This window comes from Nannobrachium achirus (assembly GCF_963921795.1).
Source record: "Nannobrachium achirus genome assembly, chromosome: 10".
Classification (NCBI taxonomy): domain Eukaryota; kingdom Metazoa; phylum Chordata; class Actinopteri; order Myctophiformes; family Myctophidae; genus Nannobrachium; species Nannobrachium achirus.
In genome coordinates, this window is record NC_137819.1 from 7141037 (window position 1) to 7160360 (window position 19324).

The following is a 19324-nucleotide window of genomic DNA, read 5'->3' on the forward strand; positions in this document are numbered from 1 at the left end:
CTGATTTCTGGAATAGTTCGGTGGTGGTTGTGGAGCTCGTCTTTTCGTGCTTTTAAGCATGTATTTAGTTATGTCAATTTGCATGCAGCTTTTTGTGCAATTCGGTCTAGGCCTAATATGCATAGGGTTAGAAGAGAATATGGAATATGGAAGGGAAAAGAAGTGAATAGGAGAAATGAGAGAGTCCCTCGCCATTTCTATGGCTTTGTCGTCGTCATTCACTCTCCTTTTCGGCGTTTCTTTGGCGCATGTGTGCGCATTCTCAACGCTGACGATGACAGCATCTGCTTCTGGTTTGGAATGATTGACAGACATCGCCACCGCTGTGATCGCGTCCTTGATGACTACTTCCACCGCTGTGATAGCGTCTTCTACAGGTTCTCTGTCGGTGGATGCGTTCGGGGTCGTTCCACGGGCCCATTCTCCTTTTGCACAAAGTAGTGCATTGCAAGATAGAGGGCGCCAGATCCCTTTGAGTCACACCCTACCACTACTTCCTGTTCATCCACAGAGCATTGATTCTAGTTGTTTTCTCCATTAGATTAAAATGCTTTCCTTTCACTTTTTTCAACTTTTATTACTTGTCAAAATACATTTTATTTGTCTGCCTCATCTTTTTACCACCCCAAGTAATAAAAGTTGAAAAAAGTGAAAAGAAATCTAATGGAGAAAACGACTAGAATCAAAGCTCTGTGGATGAACAGGAAGTAGTGGTAAGGTGTGACTCAAAGGGATCTGGCGCCCTCTATCTTGCAATGCACTACTTTGTGCAAAAGGAGAATTGTTATGCCCACCTCAGTAGCCAAGATGTAGGCTGCTGCTGACATGACATCTTATAAAACCACAGATAAATAAGACCATGTCCCATAGAACTGATCTCGGGAGGCATTTCAGTCACTCATGAAGAACTGCAGCACTACTGTCTGAGTCTGCTGTGTTCTTATATTTCACTACTGTCTGAGTCTGCTGTGTTCTTAAATTTCACTACTGTCTGAGTCTGCTGTGTTCTTATATTTCACTGTCTGAGTCTGCTGTGTTCTTATATTTCACTGTCTGAGTCTGCTGTGTTCTTAAATTTCACCACTGTCTGAGTCTGCTGTGTTCTTATATTTCACTGTCTGAGTCTGCTGTGTTCTTAAATTTCACTACTGTCTGAGTCTGCTGTGTTCTTAAATTTCACTACTGTCTGAGTCTGCTGTGTTCTTAAATTTCACTGTCTGAGTCTGCTGTGTTCTTAAATTTCACTACTGTCTGAGTCTGCTGTGTTCTTATATTTCACTGTCTGAGTCTGCTGTGTTCTTAAATTTCACTGTCTGGGTCTGCTGTGTTCTTATATTTCACTACTGTCTGAGTCTGCTGTGTTCTTATATTTCACTGTCTGAGTCTGCTGTGTTCTTATATTTCACTACTGTCTGAGTCTGCTGGGTTCTTATATTTCACTACTGTCTGAGTCTGTTGTGTTCTTATATTTCACTGTCTGAGTCTGCTGTGTTCTTATATTTCACTACTGTCTGAGTCTGTTGTGTTCTTATATTTCACTGTCTGAGTCTGCTGTGTTCTTATATTTCACTACTGTCTGAGTCTGTTGTGTTCTTATATTTCACTACTGTCTGAGTCTACTGTGTTCTTATATTTCACTGTCTGAGTCTGCTGTGTTCTTATATTTCACTACTGTCTGAGTCTGCTGTGTTCTTATATTTCACTACTGTCTGAGTCTGCTGTGTTCTTATATTTCAGGAATGTTGCTCTCCTGATGCGTGCTGTGTGATGTCAGACAGTCCACCATGCCATACAGAGAATGTTCACAACATACTTTTTGAAATATAAATTGTCCTCAAGCTCACATGTTTAATGCTACACATTGTGAGCTTGTAGATTGAGTACTTTTCAAACATACTTTACAAATTCAGAACCCGTCAGGATGTTACACATTTTGAGCTTTTAGATCTGTGATTTTTGTCTAACTTTCAAATATAGACGATCTAAAAGCTCACCACGCATGGTGAGCTTGTAGATCGGTTGTTTTGGAAATATAGCCAATCTACCTCTGGTCCATATAATGGAATTAAACTTAGTCTTGCTGGTGTTAAGGACCAGGCCAAGAGCAGAGAAACCTGAATTCCCAGGAAGCTCTCCTGAAGAGTTTTCAGAACAGCATCTGGGGAGGAGCCAACCAAGCATACAACAGTGTATAAAATGTTAATGTGTAATATTGACACAGACAGGCAGATACTCACATCTGGTTATGAGTTGAGGATCTCCTCCATGTTTCACTCTGCAGGAAGTAGAACAACAATGCATCAATGTCTCAGTGTCTAACACAACGTCTCCACTAGCTGACACTACAGTGTTTCTCCTATCATTATCTTGGTCCTGCAGCCCATCCAGACATACAGTACTCACTGCTGCCCAGTTTGGATCTCATCTCCTCCTCAGACTCCACCTTAACCTCTAGAGAACTCCACTCTCCTTTTATCCCTTCTTGATGCAACTTTACTATGCAGATTTATTTTGGATATGTCTTGTTATTTCTCTACCACAAATACAGTACAGAATGTTATTTAGATAGCATGTTGTTTAGACAGACGCTACTGTAGGTTCAATGTTTAGCTGATATTCTAGTTTCTTTGAGGCACTAAACTGTTCTCTCTGCAGTCTAGTTCAGTGATCATTTACACTTTGCTAAACTGTACACTGTGCAAATCAAAGATGTGTTAAACACAGATTCATAATTATTCTCCTGAATGTCAGAACTAATTAAACTGACATGTGGAGATGACAATAATGCATGATCATCAGTTTATTTCCTACTGCCTCCCATCTTTCTCAATGCAATGAATTATGGGATAGGTGGCCAGTGAAACATTAGTGAGGAGAATCTTTGTTCAATCTGAATACTAAATACTAAGTCAATTGATTAACATATTTAATCTGAATACCAAGACCTCCAACAGAAACAAGACCGCAAGGGCTTTTCTGGGGTTCCTTTTAGGCAGGGTGTTTGACTGGACTTGTGCGGTACTATCGTTTTGTTGTTTTGACTGCGCTTGTACTGTTCTTCATTTTTATCTAATAAAATATTAAATCAATCAATCAATGAATCACAAGATTGTGATTTTGATTGTGATTATGATTGATCACAAATTAATCAAAAAAATGTATGTGTTCTAAATCTACTTTAAACAGATCTTTTTTACATTTTTAAATACTCTTATCAACATGGGTGTAGACTAATTCTTGCTTGAAGATTAATTATTAAAAGGAATGTGCATTAACTTTGACTCCTCTACTAAATACACAACTATATACATACACATCTATTTGTGACCAGAGTGAATATTCTGTTCAGAGACACATGAGGGAAACACTGCACATTCAGTGCACTAACATGGACACAGCTCAAGTCTACTCACTTGCAGTTCTCCAGGACTGGAACATTCACCATCATGTTGGAGCTCAGGTCCAGCTCTCTTAGGGAGGGATGAGAGCTTACAGCTGAGACCAGAAGTTCACAGCATCTCTCTGACAAGTAGCAGTGAGCCAGTCTGAATGAAGAATGAAACACCAGATTGATTGATTGATAATCATATTTGAACTGGGGACCTACACCCTGAAGCACTTGGAACAATGCCTCGCAGTGAGCTTGTAGATCTGCTATTTTGACATTGTTTGCCTTTTCCATCCGTAATATTTGACAATTTGGCCATTTGTTTTTTAAATGGTCATTACATAAGCCATTACATTTTACCTCTTTAAATGTGCATATACCCTGTATAGACTTATACTGTATGTTGCACATTAAGCTAATCATCTGGGGACCCCACAACATAATTTGGGGACCCCCTTGGGGTCACATGTTGAAAATAGCTGATCTACAAGCTCACAAGTGTTGTTTCCTCAACTCACCGTGAGCTTGTAGATCAGCTATTTTAGATGTGCAATCCTGTTGTATGATGACGTATCTTATACATTTGCCTTAAAGGGATATTACACTTTCAAACATGTTTAGGGTCATTTTAACGTCTACTCAGACACATAGGCTTGGGTTACCATGATATCAAGCTTATTAATACATTCTCACCACAGCATTCATATTATATTCACATATTACAGTACATGATAAAACAGAAGTGATCAATATAAATCAGGTAAATGTATCTTACCGTAGAATCTCCAGCCTACAGTTCAGACTCTTCAGTCCTTCACAGAGCAGCTCCACTAGTCCTGAGTCGTTCAGGTTGTTTTTACTGAGGTCCAATTCTCTCAAATGGGAAGGATTAGAGCTGAGAGCTGAAGCCACAACTTCAACCTCTGTCTGTCTGAGGTCACAGCCAACAAGTCTGTAAATGCAGATGAAATAGATGAGAAGATGAGAAGAGTTAAATAAAAGATCTCCTATCTAGTTACCCAGACATAAACAGTATTTAGCGGAGCAGAGTGTGGAATAGACGACACCACTTGACAGCACAGAATGACTGTACAGAGGATGATAACAATATTGATATCAAAGATTTCACCCAGCAGTAAAAGGTGTGAAATGAAGACTGAACTACATTGCATATTTACTGTCTAAACTGTGTAAAAGCTTTACAAACAAGCTGCTAGAGACCAGCATTCAGTCTCTCTATTTCTCATCCCTGTCTCCTCAAGCTGGGCCACAGCTGCAGGCTTTGATCTGGCTTCGAGGCGGAGCACCGACACAACGTTAGTTTGCATTTCCCCCAATATTATAACATTCAGCCTAGGCTAATAGAATGATAATTGATTGGTACAGTAGGTAGATGCAGGCAGCAGGCTATATTATTTATCTGTTGATCTGTTGTGTATCTCAGTAAAGCTTGATAAATGTGGCGTAGCTACAACAGTTTTCATGTCTAAACTAGCTGATCTACAAGCTCAAAAGCAGTGTGTCCTTGCTGCATTGTGAGCTTGTAGATCAGCTATTTACGGTGCGCAATCCTGTTGCATGACAAAGTAGCCTTTACATTAGCCTTCACTTTCAAATATGTTTGGGGTCATTTTAACGTCTACTCAGGCACATAGGCTTGGGTTACCATGATATCAAGCTTATTACCTCTCACCACAGCATTCATATTACATTCATATAATACAGTACATAATAAAACAGAAGTGATCAAATTTAATCAGGTAAATGTATCTTACCGTAGAATCTCCAGACTCTTCAGTCCAGCAAAGAGCAGTAGAGTTGAGTCGTTCAGGTTGTTTTCACTGAGGTCCAATTCTCTCAAATGGGAAGGATTAGAGCTGAGAGCTGAAGCCACAACTTCAACCTCTGTCTGTCTGAGCCTACAGCCAACAAGTCTGTACATGCAGATTAAATAAGAGATTATCAAAACACAGTATACATAGTTCACTGTCATGGGAGTTAAATAAATCTCCTATCTAGTTATCCAGACATAAACAGTATTTAGCGGAGCAGAGCGAATAGACGACACTACTTGACAGCACAGAATGACTGTACGGAGGAAGATAATAATTTTGATATCAAATATTTCACCCAGCAGTTAAAGGTGTGAAATGAAGACTGAACTACATTGCATATATTTACTGCCTAAACTGTGTAAAAGCTTTCCAAACAAGCTGCTAGAGACCAGCATTCAGTCTCTCTATTTCTCATCCCTGTCTCCTCAAGCTGGGCCACAGCTGCAGGCTTTGATCTGGCTTCGAGGCGGCGCACCGACACAACGTTAGTTTGCATTTACCCCAATATTCTAACATTTCATAAGCTACAATATGGAGGTTATGTGAAGAGACAAGAGACAGAAGCAGGAAATGCAAGTGATGCTCCCAAAAACGGACGGAGTAGAGAAAAAGAAATAAACGCTCCTCTTCTCACTGCTGCTCTGACGATACAACACCCCCCCACCCCCCTAAACTGTTTTTTAACGAATCTGCACGATTCACACAAATGACCAATTTGGATTCAAAACGGCGATTTTCGCTGAAAAGCTACAAGTTTGCATGCCTGCAAGCCATTGATTATGCATTGATCTGTTGCGTACCTCGGTAAAGCTTGATAACTACAGCTACAGATATGCTGTTTCAGTATTTACTGCTATTTTCCTGAAAATCTACTGTCTTGCCAGTGGCAGGATGTGTGAAGTTGTGAAATTGCACATCTGTACAACACGTCGAAAATAGCCGATCTACAAGCTCACAAGTGTTGCGTCCTCAGTGAGTTGTGAGCTTGTAGATCAACTATTCTACTAAGGTACAAAGGCTTGGGTTACAATGATATCAAGCTGATTAATACATTCTCACCACAGCATTCATATTATATTCATACAGTACATAATAAAACATAAGTGATCAAAATAAATCAGGTAAATGTATCTTACCGTAGAATCTCCAGTCTACAGTGCAGACTCTTCAGTCCTTCACAGAGCAGCTCCACTAGTCCTGAGTCGTTCAGGTCGTTTTTACTGAGGTCCAATTCTCTCAAATGGGAAGGATTAGAGCTGAGAGCTGAAGCCACAACTTCAACCTCTCTCTTTCTGAGGTTATAGCCAACAAGTCTGTAAATGCAGATTAAATAAGAGATTATCAAAACAAATAATACACAGTTCACTGTCATGGGAGTTAAATAAACAGTATTTAGTGGAGCAGAGTGTGGAATACGGAGGAAGATAACAATTTTTATATCAAAAATTTCACCCAGCAGTTAAAGGTGTGAAATGAAGACTGAACTACATTGCATATTTACTGCATATACTGTGTGAAAGCTTTACAAACAAGCTGCTAGAGACCAGCATTCAGTCCCTCTATTTCTCATCCCTGTCTCCTCAAGCTGGGCCACAGCTGCAGGCTTTGATCTGGCTTCGAGGCGGAGCACCGACACATACATTGTTTATAAGTTGTCCATAGAGATATTCAGCTTTACTACAGCATTGGTAATGGCAATTTTATTCAGCCGCCAGGCACAACACTTTGGACCCAAACAACATATCTTTAGGGATATCAACAGGAAATGTATATTATTACGTATATATTATTTATTGTTATTATTATTATTTATATTACTTATTGTTGTTTACATCGTATGAGGGACTCGCTTTCCAAATGAAGCAGATCTACAAGCTGTCAAGTTGTTGTGATGCAAAGCATTGTAAGCTTATGCTTTTGTAAGCTGGTTTAACGTTGGATATTCCGGTTGTCTTTTATGGCGTTAAACAGGGAACAATGCAAATGATGAACACATGAAGGCCTATTTGATTTGGTGGAATTCCTCATCTGATGAACCTGAGATCCACAAATCAAGGCTTTTTCACAGCCTGTCAGATGTGGCTCTTTATTTAGAAGCAAACCTATAGTAAAGAATATAGCAGAAATGTAAAGAGCTGAGTGAAAGAGACCCATTGAAAATAGTAATGATCTGGTCCTTTTTGAGATTTTAAGTTCCACTACTGAGTGTCAGTGGGTTCAAACCACTGGTCTGGTGGGTTCAACCAGCAGGGATTTTAGTTAGTGTGGTTGCTATAACAACACACTATTGTATTCACTCAGAGAATGTTTTCCCAGCAAAGTGAAGCTGTGTTTTGTAAACTTTCTGAGTAATGTTATCCAGGTTGGACGGCTAAACAACAGAAAGGTGAAGCTTTTGGTCATGCTTCACATGACATCACAGTATCTAATATAAATGACATCACAGTATCTAATATACATGACATCACATTATCTAATAAAAATGACATCACGGAATTCATTTCCCAGTGGATTCCTCGTGACCAGTGTCACTGCAACCACACTTGCAATTTCCATGAATTTAATTTTTCTAGTTTTTACTCTGCTTTATTGTGGACTTTGTACGTACACAAAATACCACCAGTCACTTTTACACAGTCAGTATTATTGGAACGTTTGTGTCAACCTTAGTTTCTAATTATAGTGTTATTAATTAACTGTAATGGTAGATTGACTCTAGGATGTTTCTATTCACATGACTACTAACCGAGCCTTTCTGCAGTTCCTCACAGCTGGGATCAGTCTCCTTCGCCCCTCCTTTGATGTGTTGTATTTGTTCAGGTCCAACTCATCCAGAACCTCCTCTGACATCAGCAGCATGGCGGCCAGAGCTGAACACTGGGATGGAGACAGACTGTCCCCTGACTTCAGGTACTGTTGGATCTCCTGAAGTACTGAGTGGTCGTTCATTTCCATCAAACAGTGGAAGATGTTGATCATTCTCTCGGGAGATTGATCTTCAGTGGTCATCTCCTTCAGGTTCTTAATGACTCTCTGTATGGTCTCTGGACGGTTCTCTTTCTGAACCAGTAGGCCTCCTAACAGACTCTGGTTGGACTCCAGTAAGAGGCCATGAAGGAAGCGGACAAAGAGGTCCAGGTGGCCATTTTTACTCTGCTGGGATTTTACCATGACTCTGTACAGGAAGTATTCCAGAGTAATTTCCTCTTCTCCTGCTCCCAGCATTTTCCATCGGAACTTATCCCATTCTTCTTCTTCTTCTTCTTCTTCTTCTTCTTCTTCTCCTCCTCCTCCTCCTCCCATCCTCCTCATCCGTTGCCTCTTCTCCCTTTCGTCTTCTTCTCCCAGGAACGTCTCCAGTACATTCATGTTCTGTGTGAAACAGTGGAACAGGTAGACTGCAGCCATAAACTCCTGGATGCTCAGATGAACAAAGCTGTAGACCTTTCTCTCAGATTGAACAGTCTCTTCTTTGAAGATCTCTGTGCACACTCCTGAGTACAGCGAGGCTTCTTTCACATCAAGGCCACACTCTTCCAGGTCTTCTTGGTAGAACATGACACTGCCTTTCTCCAGATGTTCAAACGCCAGCCTGCCCAGCTTCAGGAGAACCTCCCCCTCCTTCTCCATGAGCTGCTGTTGATTCACATCATGACTGTAATCATACTTCTTCCACTTCCTCTGTGTCTGGACCGAGAGGAAGTGACTGTACATCTGAGTCTGGGTCTGGGTCGTGGGCAGCTGTTCTGTCTCGTCTGTCTTCAACATGTCCTCCAGAACGGTAGCGGTGATCGAACAGAAGACTGGGATGTGACACATGATGTGGAGGCTCCTTGATCTCTTCATGTGTGAGATGATTTTGCTGGCCAGCTTCTCATCACTGAATCTCTTCCTGAAGAACTCCTCCTTCTGGGGGTCTGTAAACCCCCGTACCTCTGTCTCCATTTCAAAACATCTAGGAGGGATCTGATTGGCTGCTGCAGGTCTGATAGTTATCCAGAGGAGGGCTGAGGGGAGCAGATTGCCCTCGATGAGGTTTGTCAACAGCAAGCCCACTGATGATGTAACTGTGACATCAGAAACAATGTCATTCTCTTGGAAGACATAAGAACCAATGCGAATGTTCTCGAATTTCAGCAGACCATCAAAGATGAAGCCAACCTTCCAGACAGCGAGCTGCTCTGCTGTGACCTTCTTTAATTCTGGGTGGAAACGATGGATCAGTGAGAGAAGACTGTGCTGCTCATCTCTGACCAAGTTCAGCTCCCGGAATGAGAAGGGAACCAGGAGAATGACATCTTGATTTTCCAAACCCCTTGCCCAGTCCAGAGTGAACTTACGCACAGAGAATGTTTTTCCAATGCCAGCGATGCCCTTGGTCAGACCTCTTCTGATGGGTTTGTCTCTGCCAAGGAGGAGGGGCTTAAAGATGTCACAGCATTTGATTGATTGGTCAAGGAGGGTCCTCTTCTTGGAAGCTTTCTCAAGCTGCCAGACCTCATGTTGGGTATTAACCCCTTCACTCTCTCCCGCTGAGATGTAGAGCTCTGTGTAGATGCTGCTGAGGGAGGGCACTTCAGTGACGTATGTCACACGATCAAGACGGTTCAAAGCGACCTTATAAACCTTTAGAACCTCCTGTGGACTGACACCTGCTATGAGAAGACAATGAAGACATTTTAAACATTCAGTTGAATTTATAACTTTACATCCTTACAGCTGTGTATGCAAATCATTAATTTAACCACTTAAACCCCAGCTTCTGTATTCTGGGGAAAACTTTGACAGAAAATTGCAGATCTACAAGCTTACAAGCTGATCTGTACGCTTGTAGATCTGCTATTTTCATCAAAGATATTTCATGTCGAGGGCAAAAAGAAAATACACTAGTATAGAGCCCTGAGGGTCTCCACTAAACAACATAAGGGGTTAACAAAACTAAGAAAAACAGGCAAAAGAAACAACAGCGGATCACTGGTTTTCATACAGAGTAGATACATGTTTAGCATCATTATTTAAACATGGATACTGATGACACATTGTGGACATTTAGTCTGACAATGTCTTCTGTCATTTCAAACATTTCAGTTATTAACTGTGTTAATTAATGTACATTGTGTCCAGTCTTACTGTGTCCACTGCTGGTGTGACTGGGTGTCTTCAGTCCAGGTGTGGTTCTGGATCCCTTGGACGCCTGCTCTGTCACAACACGGCCACTCCTCTCCCTCTCTCTGTGGAGACATTAAGACATTATATTACTGTATAATAGTATTTAACTCATTTACCGCCTCCCCCGATAGTCCCGAGAAAATCCCAATGTCGTTCCCCGCCAGGCCCGATAGTCCCGAGAATTTGCTTTTATATAATGTAATGTTTAATTACACTCTTCTGCAGCTCGTGACAACGTTTTAGCCTTCTCTCATACATGAAACCAACAATATCACTCATCAAAGTAAGTGTGTTTGAAAAAAAGACTGTAATAATGTATAAATTGCAATACAAATGTATAAATCTCCCCATAACCCACAGTGAACTGGCACAGTGACGCATTTTGCGCAAACAAGGCTGGCGGAAAAAAAAGAGAAGAAAAAAAAAGTGTGAGAACAGCTGTGTGTGTGTGTGTGTGTGTGTGTGTGTGTGTGTGTGTGTGTGTGTGTGTGTGTGTGTGTGTGTGTGTGTGTGTGTGCTTCCCTTAGCTGGCTGGTCACGGACCACTGTATGTCTTCAGTGGTCCCTGTTGGCAGTGTTGGGAAAGTTCACTTTAAAAACGAACTAGTTCAAGTTCAAGTTCAGAACTTCAAAAATGAACTAGTTCATTTTTAGTTCATAATTCCCCATTATGAACTAAAGTTCATGGTTCCCCAAAATGAACTACATAGTTCTTTTTTAGTTCTTTTTTTAACCATATTTTTTTTATACTTTTGGCTATTCAAAAAAAGGAAAAAAAATATATATAAAGGTCTATATATATATAAATGTTTAGACGTTGCTGCATGCTATTATTTGACAAAATGATTGACTCAGCCCATATAGAACCACACACAGCAATAATTTCATCCAACTTAACATTGAGGTGCCCACAATATTTATGTGCCCACTGCCTAGTTCCCAGTCTTCCTGCACCCTTATTGTGAAGGGCTGAATGTAATAACCATGTTATTGTCTCATTGTGTGAAATATCATAATATTCAAAACAAATATTTGACTCCAATTGATTCCCCACACAGTATTGACTTGATATAGCAATAAAAAAATATATATATTACACAGCAGTTGTGGGAAAACTAAGACATTGTTCAAAAAACACAATTCCGATTTTGGTCATTTTGGAAATAGGGCAAAACATATATTTTTCTTCAATCTACTGTCTTGACACTCTAACCAAAATTGTTCTATAAACCATAATCTACGAATTGGAAGTGAAAGAAACTTTAACACACATTTGAAATGAAAACAAAAAATTACATGTACAAGGAACCTCACTAGAAAAAAAACAAAAAATGACATGTACAAGGAACCCCACTAGAAGGCAGACGTTTCTAAACCGTGCACAGCATGTTTCCGCGTTGGTTAAAATAGCTGATCTACAAGCTCACGTTGTCTCGTGGATGCGACGCGTTGTGAGCTTGCAGATCAGCTATTTTCGCCGTGCAACACACATAGGACAAAGTATAGTCAGTCAGGCTTGCGAGACGAGGAGGAGATTCACAGTGCAGCAGCAGAGTGCAGACAGCACCGCATATCGGAACGTTCACGAGATGCAGTAGGCACTGCTGCCGTGCTGCGTGCTGCTGCGTGCAGTGCCTACTATTGGAGCATGTGAATGAAAAGAGAGACGAGAGGAGCAGAGGACAGACGACCGTGGAGGCGCGGACCGCCGCATGAACGGCCGACGAACGCCGACGAACGTCGTTCACGGGCGTCAGAATGACCGCGTTCGACAATATCGTTCATCAAGCGAAAACAATTACGTTCAGTTCACGTTCGCCCAAAATATGAACGTGTTCATGAACGATCGTTCTTTGAACGCGTTCGGGTACAACACTGCCTGTTGGACCCCCTGAGCAGCACATATAGGCTACGTTCAGTCCCATAAAAAAAATAGTGTTATCAGTGAGATCTGCCTCTCTCTCTCTCTCAAGACACAAAACACACAATTATCGCCAATTCGCCATATAAATGCTTCTAAAACATACCTGATAATGATGATGGTTGATTTGAATCCACACCCTGGTTTATAATCCATATATCCAGGCTATAATATTAGTTTTATAATGGTATTTAGTCCACAAACTTTAGTCCACAAACAAGCCATGATCGCCTTTGCAAAGGCGGGGGTCCCTGGTCGCCTTTCTAATAGGGGGTCCGCGGGTCCAACGCTTCGCCGACCTCCGCAGAGCAGTGCGATAATCAACTGTTACATAACGTTGTAAAATCAATCAATAAGCCGATCATTTGTTACATAAAGTTCACACGATCCAGTAAGTTGCAGGGACAAGTGGTCCCTGCCTGGCGATGGGGTCTCACAAAGGGGGTCCCCTGGTCTCCAGCCAACACTTCTTCTCAGGGAACCAGGTGGGGGTCCGTGGCCCAAGCTCCACCAAAAAAAAAACAAGCGATCAACTACAGCCTCGTTAGCAAAGACGCTGCGTCTGCCCTGCTCTTTGCCCTGCTCAAGAGCAGGGCAGTGCAGAGGATTTTTTAGGGGCAGGGGGAGACATTTTTCTAACATGTCCTAGAATGTGAAAATAGCAGATCTATAAGCTCTACAAGCTCTCAATGTGTCACAGAGCGATGTGTTGAGCTTGTAGAGCTTGTAGATCTGCTATTTCACATTCTAGCACATGTTAGAAAAAAGACTCATGCCCCCTTTGATGTCATTTGTGTGTGTGCACCTGTACAAAAAACCAAAACCAGCTGAGACCAAAGCAGACATACAGAGACAGAGAGAAAGCGCCCCCAAGTGGGGGCTCACATAAATACTCACAGAAATACTGCAAAACAGTATGTGAAATTGCTGAGTGTATGGTCAGACATAGCCAATAAAAATATGTTTCTCTGCATTTTTCTAAACAGAAAAAAAAAAAAGAAATCCTATTACATAATTACATTAGTACACTTATCTGATAATGCCTGAAGCCATAAAGACAAATATCAAGTGAGTTATCCACTTGAAAAGCGATCGATCACAAAAAGGTCAATATCTCCAGTTTTTTCAATTGTAGCCGGATTTTGGTCAAAAATGGCTATTTTGAGATGGCTGCAACTATAGAAAAAAAGCTTTTTATTTATTTATTTTATTTTTTGGTGAGACAAGAGGTTGTCCTGTTTCATTTCAGGTACTGTACGACATTGTCGAAAAAATACAGAATTTAGGAAAAATGTCAATATAAAAAAAATATATACATTTTTTTATTAAACAAAATGGCAGGAGAGCCATACAGTCAATGTTAAAATGGCGGCCAATGTGTTAACATGCACATATACTATAATATGAAATATAACATCATTGATAATAATAATCTGCACTCTGTCATGGAACTATTGTATTCATAACTCTTTCATTCATAAATAACCAGTGATGGGCAAGCTACTTGGAAAATGTAGTAAGCTAAGCTACAAGCTACTCTTGATGAAATATAGCTTAAGCTACAACGAAGCTACCCACAGAAAATGTAGCAAAGCAAGCTACAAGCTACACAGCAAAAGTAGATTTCTACAACAAAGCTACTTTTTTTTTTTTTTTTTAATCAACTTCATGATCAAGTGCAACCTTCCATCAAACAAATAGGCAGGCAAAAATGCTCAGTTCGATTGATTATTATAAAACTGGAAACAAGCTCTCATGTCTGGCTTTTTGTGTCATCCTTTCATTTAGTTTATAAATTAAATGAGTACCTTTTCAGGCTGTGACCCCCCCCCCCCCCCCAAAAAAAAAAAATCTTATTTGAACTGGGGACCCCACCCTGACAAGCAATTGGAATTAGGAGTTGAGGCATTAGACCTACATTTAGTTTCACTCTGTTCCACCGATAAATATTGTGAAAATAGCAGATCTACAAGCTCACAACGCCTTCGGAACACAACAAGGTGTTTCGAGCTTGTAGATCTGCCATTTTCACAATTTGTGCCTCTTTTACTATATTGTCAATTTGGCCAATGTTGACCATGTTTTTATAGTTGATAACTTCTGATGCAGTTTTGGTCGTATTTATATATTTTTTTAGGTATTAAAAATGTCTAAAAGGTCCTTAAATTGACACTTCACTGTCATTAGTTAGCTGTGGACAAAATAGCGCACTGACTTGTCTGCTGTCGATCGGTGGACAGTAACTGAGTAAATGTACTTGAGTACCTTTACTTTTATTTGTACTTTAAGGAGCCTATTTTTAAAAGCATGTACCGGTATGTACTCTTGAATACTCAAGTACATTTAAAAGCAAGTCTTTTTTTACTCTTACTTGTAACATTATGACTGAGCTACTTTTAGTGTGGACAGGAGTAAATGTGACAGGAGTACTCTCTGTACTCTTACTCAAGTACTCGGGTAGAGTACTTGAGTACTCGCGGGGTGGAGATTATGCTCCACCCCACGAGATCTACAAGCTCACACAGTTAGCATTTGCAACGCGATGTGAGCTTGTATGTCAGTTCAGTTGTATTCAGACGTTCTCTGAACACTTCCCTGTTTCGCTGCGGGTAGAGGTGGGACGTCCGTGAACAAATCGAATCTTTTGAACGGCTCTTTGAAGTGAACAATGGGATCCGGTTCGCGCAGTAGAGAGCGCGAAGTAGAGAGCGCATAGTGAGACAGATCATTGGCTCGGGCTCACTTCAAAGAGCCATAAATCCCTCACTTTAGTCGCTTCTCTAACACACAGAGGAGGTTCGTTGAATGAAATGAAAGCAGCGCTGCGCAGGACAACATGTTTGGGGATCTGTTGGGAATTCTTTTCCTCACAAACTTTATTTAGCAGTAATTTTTCGCCGGGATAGTAACGTGTAGCGTTTGTTGGACGCTACGTCACTACTAGGGTCTAAAAATAGCTACGCTACGCTAAAAGCTATTTGGTTCAAAAGGATCGGCGCTACCGTGACGCTACTGAAAAATGTAGTTAAGCTATGTGGCGTCGCTACTTGTAGCTCGCTACTGCCCATCACTGTAAATACCAGTAAGACTCCCTAATCGGGAGATAAGCGACCGTAGGTCTCGCTAGAAGAGGGCCATGTGAGAAATGAGGGGTGGGGTCTCCGCGTTGCCTTGGCGGACGAATAGGTACCGGCCCCGGCTCTCCCGGACGCTCCTAGGCCGAGTTAGGGCATTTTATGTGAGCTGCAGTGGAGGGGGTCCTCCACTGGGGGCGCCACCACTTTTGCATCCGTTCTGGAGTAGCAGGAGTGGGTGGTCCCCGGGAATTCCCCGTGAGCAGCCCCGTGGGGGTGGTCATTTGGTCATTTTTGCACATTTGGTATTTTTTTTACACCTGGGGGTCCCCCAGGGACCTGGGGGTCCCCCTGGAATTCTGGGGGTCCTTGGAGGTTGTAGTTTGGCAGGTAAGGAGTGTGTGTGCAAAATCTGGCATGGATCGGGGCAACGGTTGCGGAGATATGAGCAGGGCAAAAGTGTGACGTCTGACGTGTGACGGACGGACTGACTGACTGACTGACTGACTGACGCACGGACACCTGGTGGAGCTTTCTGTAGTAAGTGCGACCTACGGTCGCAATAACATAGATATAATTTGTGCATTTGTCAATTGTGTTGACTGGTTAACACACTGGTGACTAACCGGTCCCTTAGGCCGATTTTGAGATTTCAAAGTGCAATAACTCTCCCTGTGAAGGTCTCAGAAATTTCCCCTTCCATGACTTTTTCCTAAATACTCAAGATATATGTTCTCGGTTTTTTTCCCCTTCTGAAACGTTTCCTAATTATGAAATAAAATACAATTATACCACTCTGACGGCACTTATCGGCAGAAAAGACCGTTCTCTCCCATTTCTCCCTTTCCAGAAGAAGCAGAAAGAGACGCAGAAGTTCACACATTTCGTTGCGATAGAGAATGCAGGCATGCGGTGGTGTAAAGTAACGTTACGTAGGCCTACAGTTTTGAGGTATTTGTAGGACTTGAGTATAATATATACAATATACCATATATAATGAGCCAAATGAAACCAAATGGAACCGTACGGGTCCATTTGGTTTCATTCTACAGACAAACGTTTGGCGAGGCTGTTTTTTCTCTCTCTCTCTCTCTCTCAAATGGATCTTATTTTATTATATATATTTAACTATCGAGAGCGCTCTCTTTCTTTCTCTTTCCCTCCCTCCCTGCATGCATGCATGCATGCGTGTGTGATGTCGGGACATCACATTACCTAAACGTGATTCATTGGCTGGTTTTGTAAGTTGTCTAATACAAATTAAAATCGGGACATATGAAGAGCAGCAGCTGTCAGCGACAAGCTTGATTTGCCTTTCACCGCATAATCAATAGCGCGGTGCGCCCCGCTGTGTTGGCCTTGAATCTCCCAAACCGTAAATAAAACAAAGCCATAAAAGATATGTTTCTGGATAAACAAACGTGTCTATAACCATCATATACATACATCTATACATCAGCCTAAATATCTTAGCCTTAATAACCATTAATGAACTAAATAATGACGTTGGACAAATGATTGCATAAGTATGTTATTCTAGTAGTGTTATATATTGTATAGGAGGATTGACATACTGTGTGTGTGGAGGTCCAGGTTCACTGAAGACAGGAGGATTTAATTCTTTAGACCAGTCACTCTTCATAGACACACAGCTGGGTGTTGGAGACTCTGCTCTGTGACTTCTGGAATCATACACATGTTTATACATTTATCATGTGAATGGAAAAGTTCAGGTCAGCACTAGAAGAGCCGAGGGGTGGTTTGGAACATATTTAGGCAGGCAGTCATGGAGGTACGAAGGTGCAAGACCTTTGAGAGCTTAATAAACAAGTAACAAGAGTCAAGAAGAATGCAGGCAACGTAACGTTACTTTACACCACCGCATGTCGAGTGAAGCTTAGACTGGAGTAGTTATCTGACAGTTGTTTTATTTGGCAGGCTAGAAATAAGTGGGCACACTATGCCATTTGAATATAGGATAGATTTAGATAGATTAGACTTTGTTTTGTTTTCCATTTTGTTAGATAGACGTGTGGGTCGTAGCAATATCTCAGCCTTAATAACCATTAATGTACCAAATAACGTTGGCCAAATGATTGCATAACTATGTTATTCTAGTGTTGTGTATATTTTTAGGATTGACATACAGTGTGTGTGGAGGTCCAGGTTCACTGAAATCAGGAGGAAGTCTTTTAGAATTGTCACTCTTCATAGACACACAGCTGGGTGTTGGAGACTCTGCTCTGTGGTGAAGACTTCTGGAATCACACAAAAAAATAGTTTCCACTTATCATGAGAATGAAAAAGCCAATTGTTCTGTTTTCCTTTTCCCTTGTGGCAACAGAATGAACATGAAAATGTACTGTAGGTATCCAATGTAACTAAGTATGTTAAGTAAAAAGGGTTAGGTTAGTTGTATCCAATTACTCTATTGCAAAACTAACATGTTATGTTACTCTGTTACTAAAAAAGTGATTATAGTAACAGCGTTACTTGTAACTTGTTACTCCTAACACTGCTGCAGACAGAGACTGACCATTATTCACTTTCTTTTCTCTTTTCTTTGCTTCTCTTTTCTTTCTTTTCTTTTCTTTTCTTTACTTTTATAGTGTTATAGTGTTATGTTATAGTGTTATGTTTTTTGTATAGTATTACAAATTGTATAGGAGGATTGACATACTGTGTGTGTGGAGGTCCAGGTTCACTGAAATCAGGAGGATATCCTTTAGACCGATCACTCTTCATAGACACACAGCTGGGTGTTGGAGACTCTGCTCTGTGACTTCTGGAATGATACAAATGTTTATACATTTATCATGGGAATGAAAAGGTTCAGATCGGCACTAGAAGACCTGAGGGGAGGTTTGGAACATATCTAGGCAGTCATAGAGGTGTGAATGTTTGGAACATATCTAGTCAGTCATAGAGATATGAAGGATTGGAACATATCTAGGCAGGCAGTCATAGAGGTGTGAAGGTTTGGAACATATCTAGTCAGACAGTCATGGAGGTACGAAGGTGCAAGACCTTTGAGAGCTTTATAAACAAGTCAAATATATTTTTTTCAACCAATCCAAAAAACAACCATGAGTCAGTCTAGTGAAGCTTAGACTGGATTGGTTAATTAAAAGTTGTAATCTGACAGTTGTTTTCTTTGGCAGGCTAGACATAATTAAGTGGGCACACTATGCCATTTGAATATTAAATAGATTTAGATAGATTAGACTTTTGATTTGTTTCCATTTTGTTTGATAGATGTGTGGGTCGTAGCAATATCTCAGCCTTAAAATAACGTTGGCCAAATGATTGCATAACCATGTTATTCTAGAGGTGTTGTGTATATTTTTAGGATTGACATACTGTGTGTGTGGAGGTCCAGGTTCACTGAAATCAGGAGGATGTCCTTTAGACCGGTCACTCTTCATAGACACACAGCTGGGTGTTGGAGACTCTGCTCTGTGGTGAACACTTCTGGAATCATACAAAAAAATAGTTTCCACTTATCATGAGAATGACAAATTTAATTGTTCTGTTTTCCTTTTCCCTTGTGGCAACAGAAGGATCATGGAAATATATTGTAGGTCTTCAATGTAACTAAGTATATAAAGTAAAAAGGGTTAAGTTAGTTAACTTAGTATGCAATTACTCTATCGCAAAACTAACGTGTTATGTTACCAGGGCCGGCGCGTATATAGAGGCGAACTAGGCAGCTGCCTAGAGTGGCACTTTATAAAGGTGGCGAAAATGCGTCGGGGGAAAAAAAAGAGAGAGAGAGAGAGAGAGAGAGAGAGAGAGAGGGCGAGCGAGGGACGAGCGAGGGAGGGAAGAAAGGAAAAAAAAAAGAAAAACGGGCAGCGTCAGTGTTGGCCAACCTGCGTGCAGCTAATAAATGTGCCAATCACTGCCTCTGAAGCCGCCTCGGGGGAGGGAGAGGCGC

The 19324-nt window shown here is 41.1% G+C and overlaps 2 protein-coding genes across 2 annotated transcripts in view; both read right to left on the reverse strand.

The window, feature by feature from the left end:
* Positions 1–10263, reverse strand: part of LOC308292270 (protein NLRC3-like) — a gene marked incomplete at both ends in the record, with an annotated part of 36290 nt that extends 26027 nt beyond the window's left edge. Inside the window, 6 exons of the mRNA XM_080734585.1 lie at positions 3414–3545; positions 5164–5322; positions 6360–6536; positions 7970–8398; positions 8543–9784; positions 10253–10263. Of these exons, the coding sequence (XP_080590711.1) occupies positions 3414–3545; positions 5164–5322; positions 6360–6536; positions 7970–8398; positions 8543–9784; positions 10253–10263 (2150 nt within the window). The remainder of the gene's footprint in view (positions 1–3413; positions 3546–5163; positions 5323–6359; positions 6537–7969; positions 8399–8542; positions 9785–10252) is intronic.
* Positions 1–18834, reverse strand: part of LOC308292373 (protein NLRC3-like) — a gene marked incomplete at its 3' end in the record, with an annotated part of 202764 nt that extends 183930 nt beyond the window's left edge. Inside the window, exon 1 of the mRNA XM_080734686.1 lies at positions 18748–18834. Coding sequence (XP_080590812.1) covers positions 18748–18812 — 65 coding nt within the window. The 5' untranslated portion in view covers positions 18813–18834. The remainder of the gene's footprint in view (positions 1–18747) is intronic.
* Positions 18835–19324: the final 490 nt, after the last annotated feature.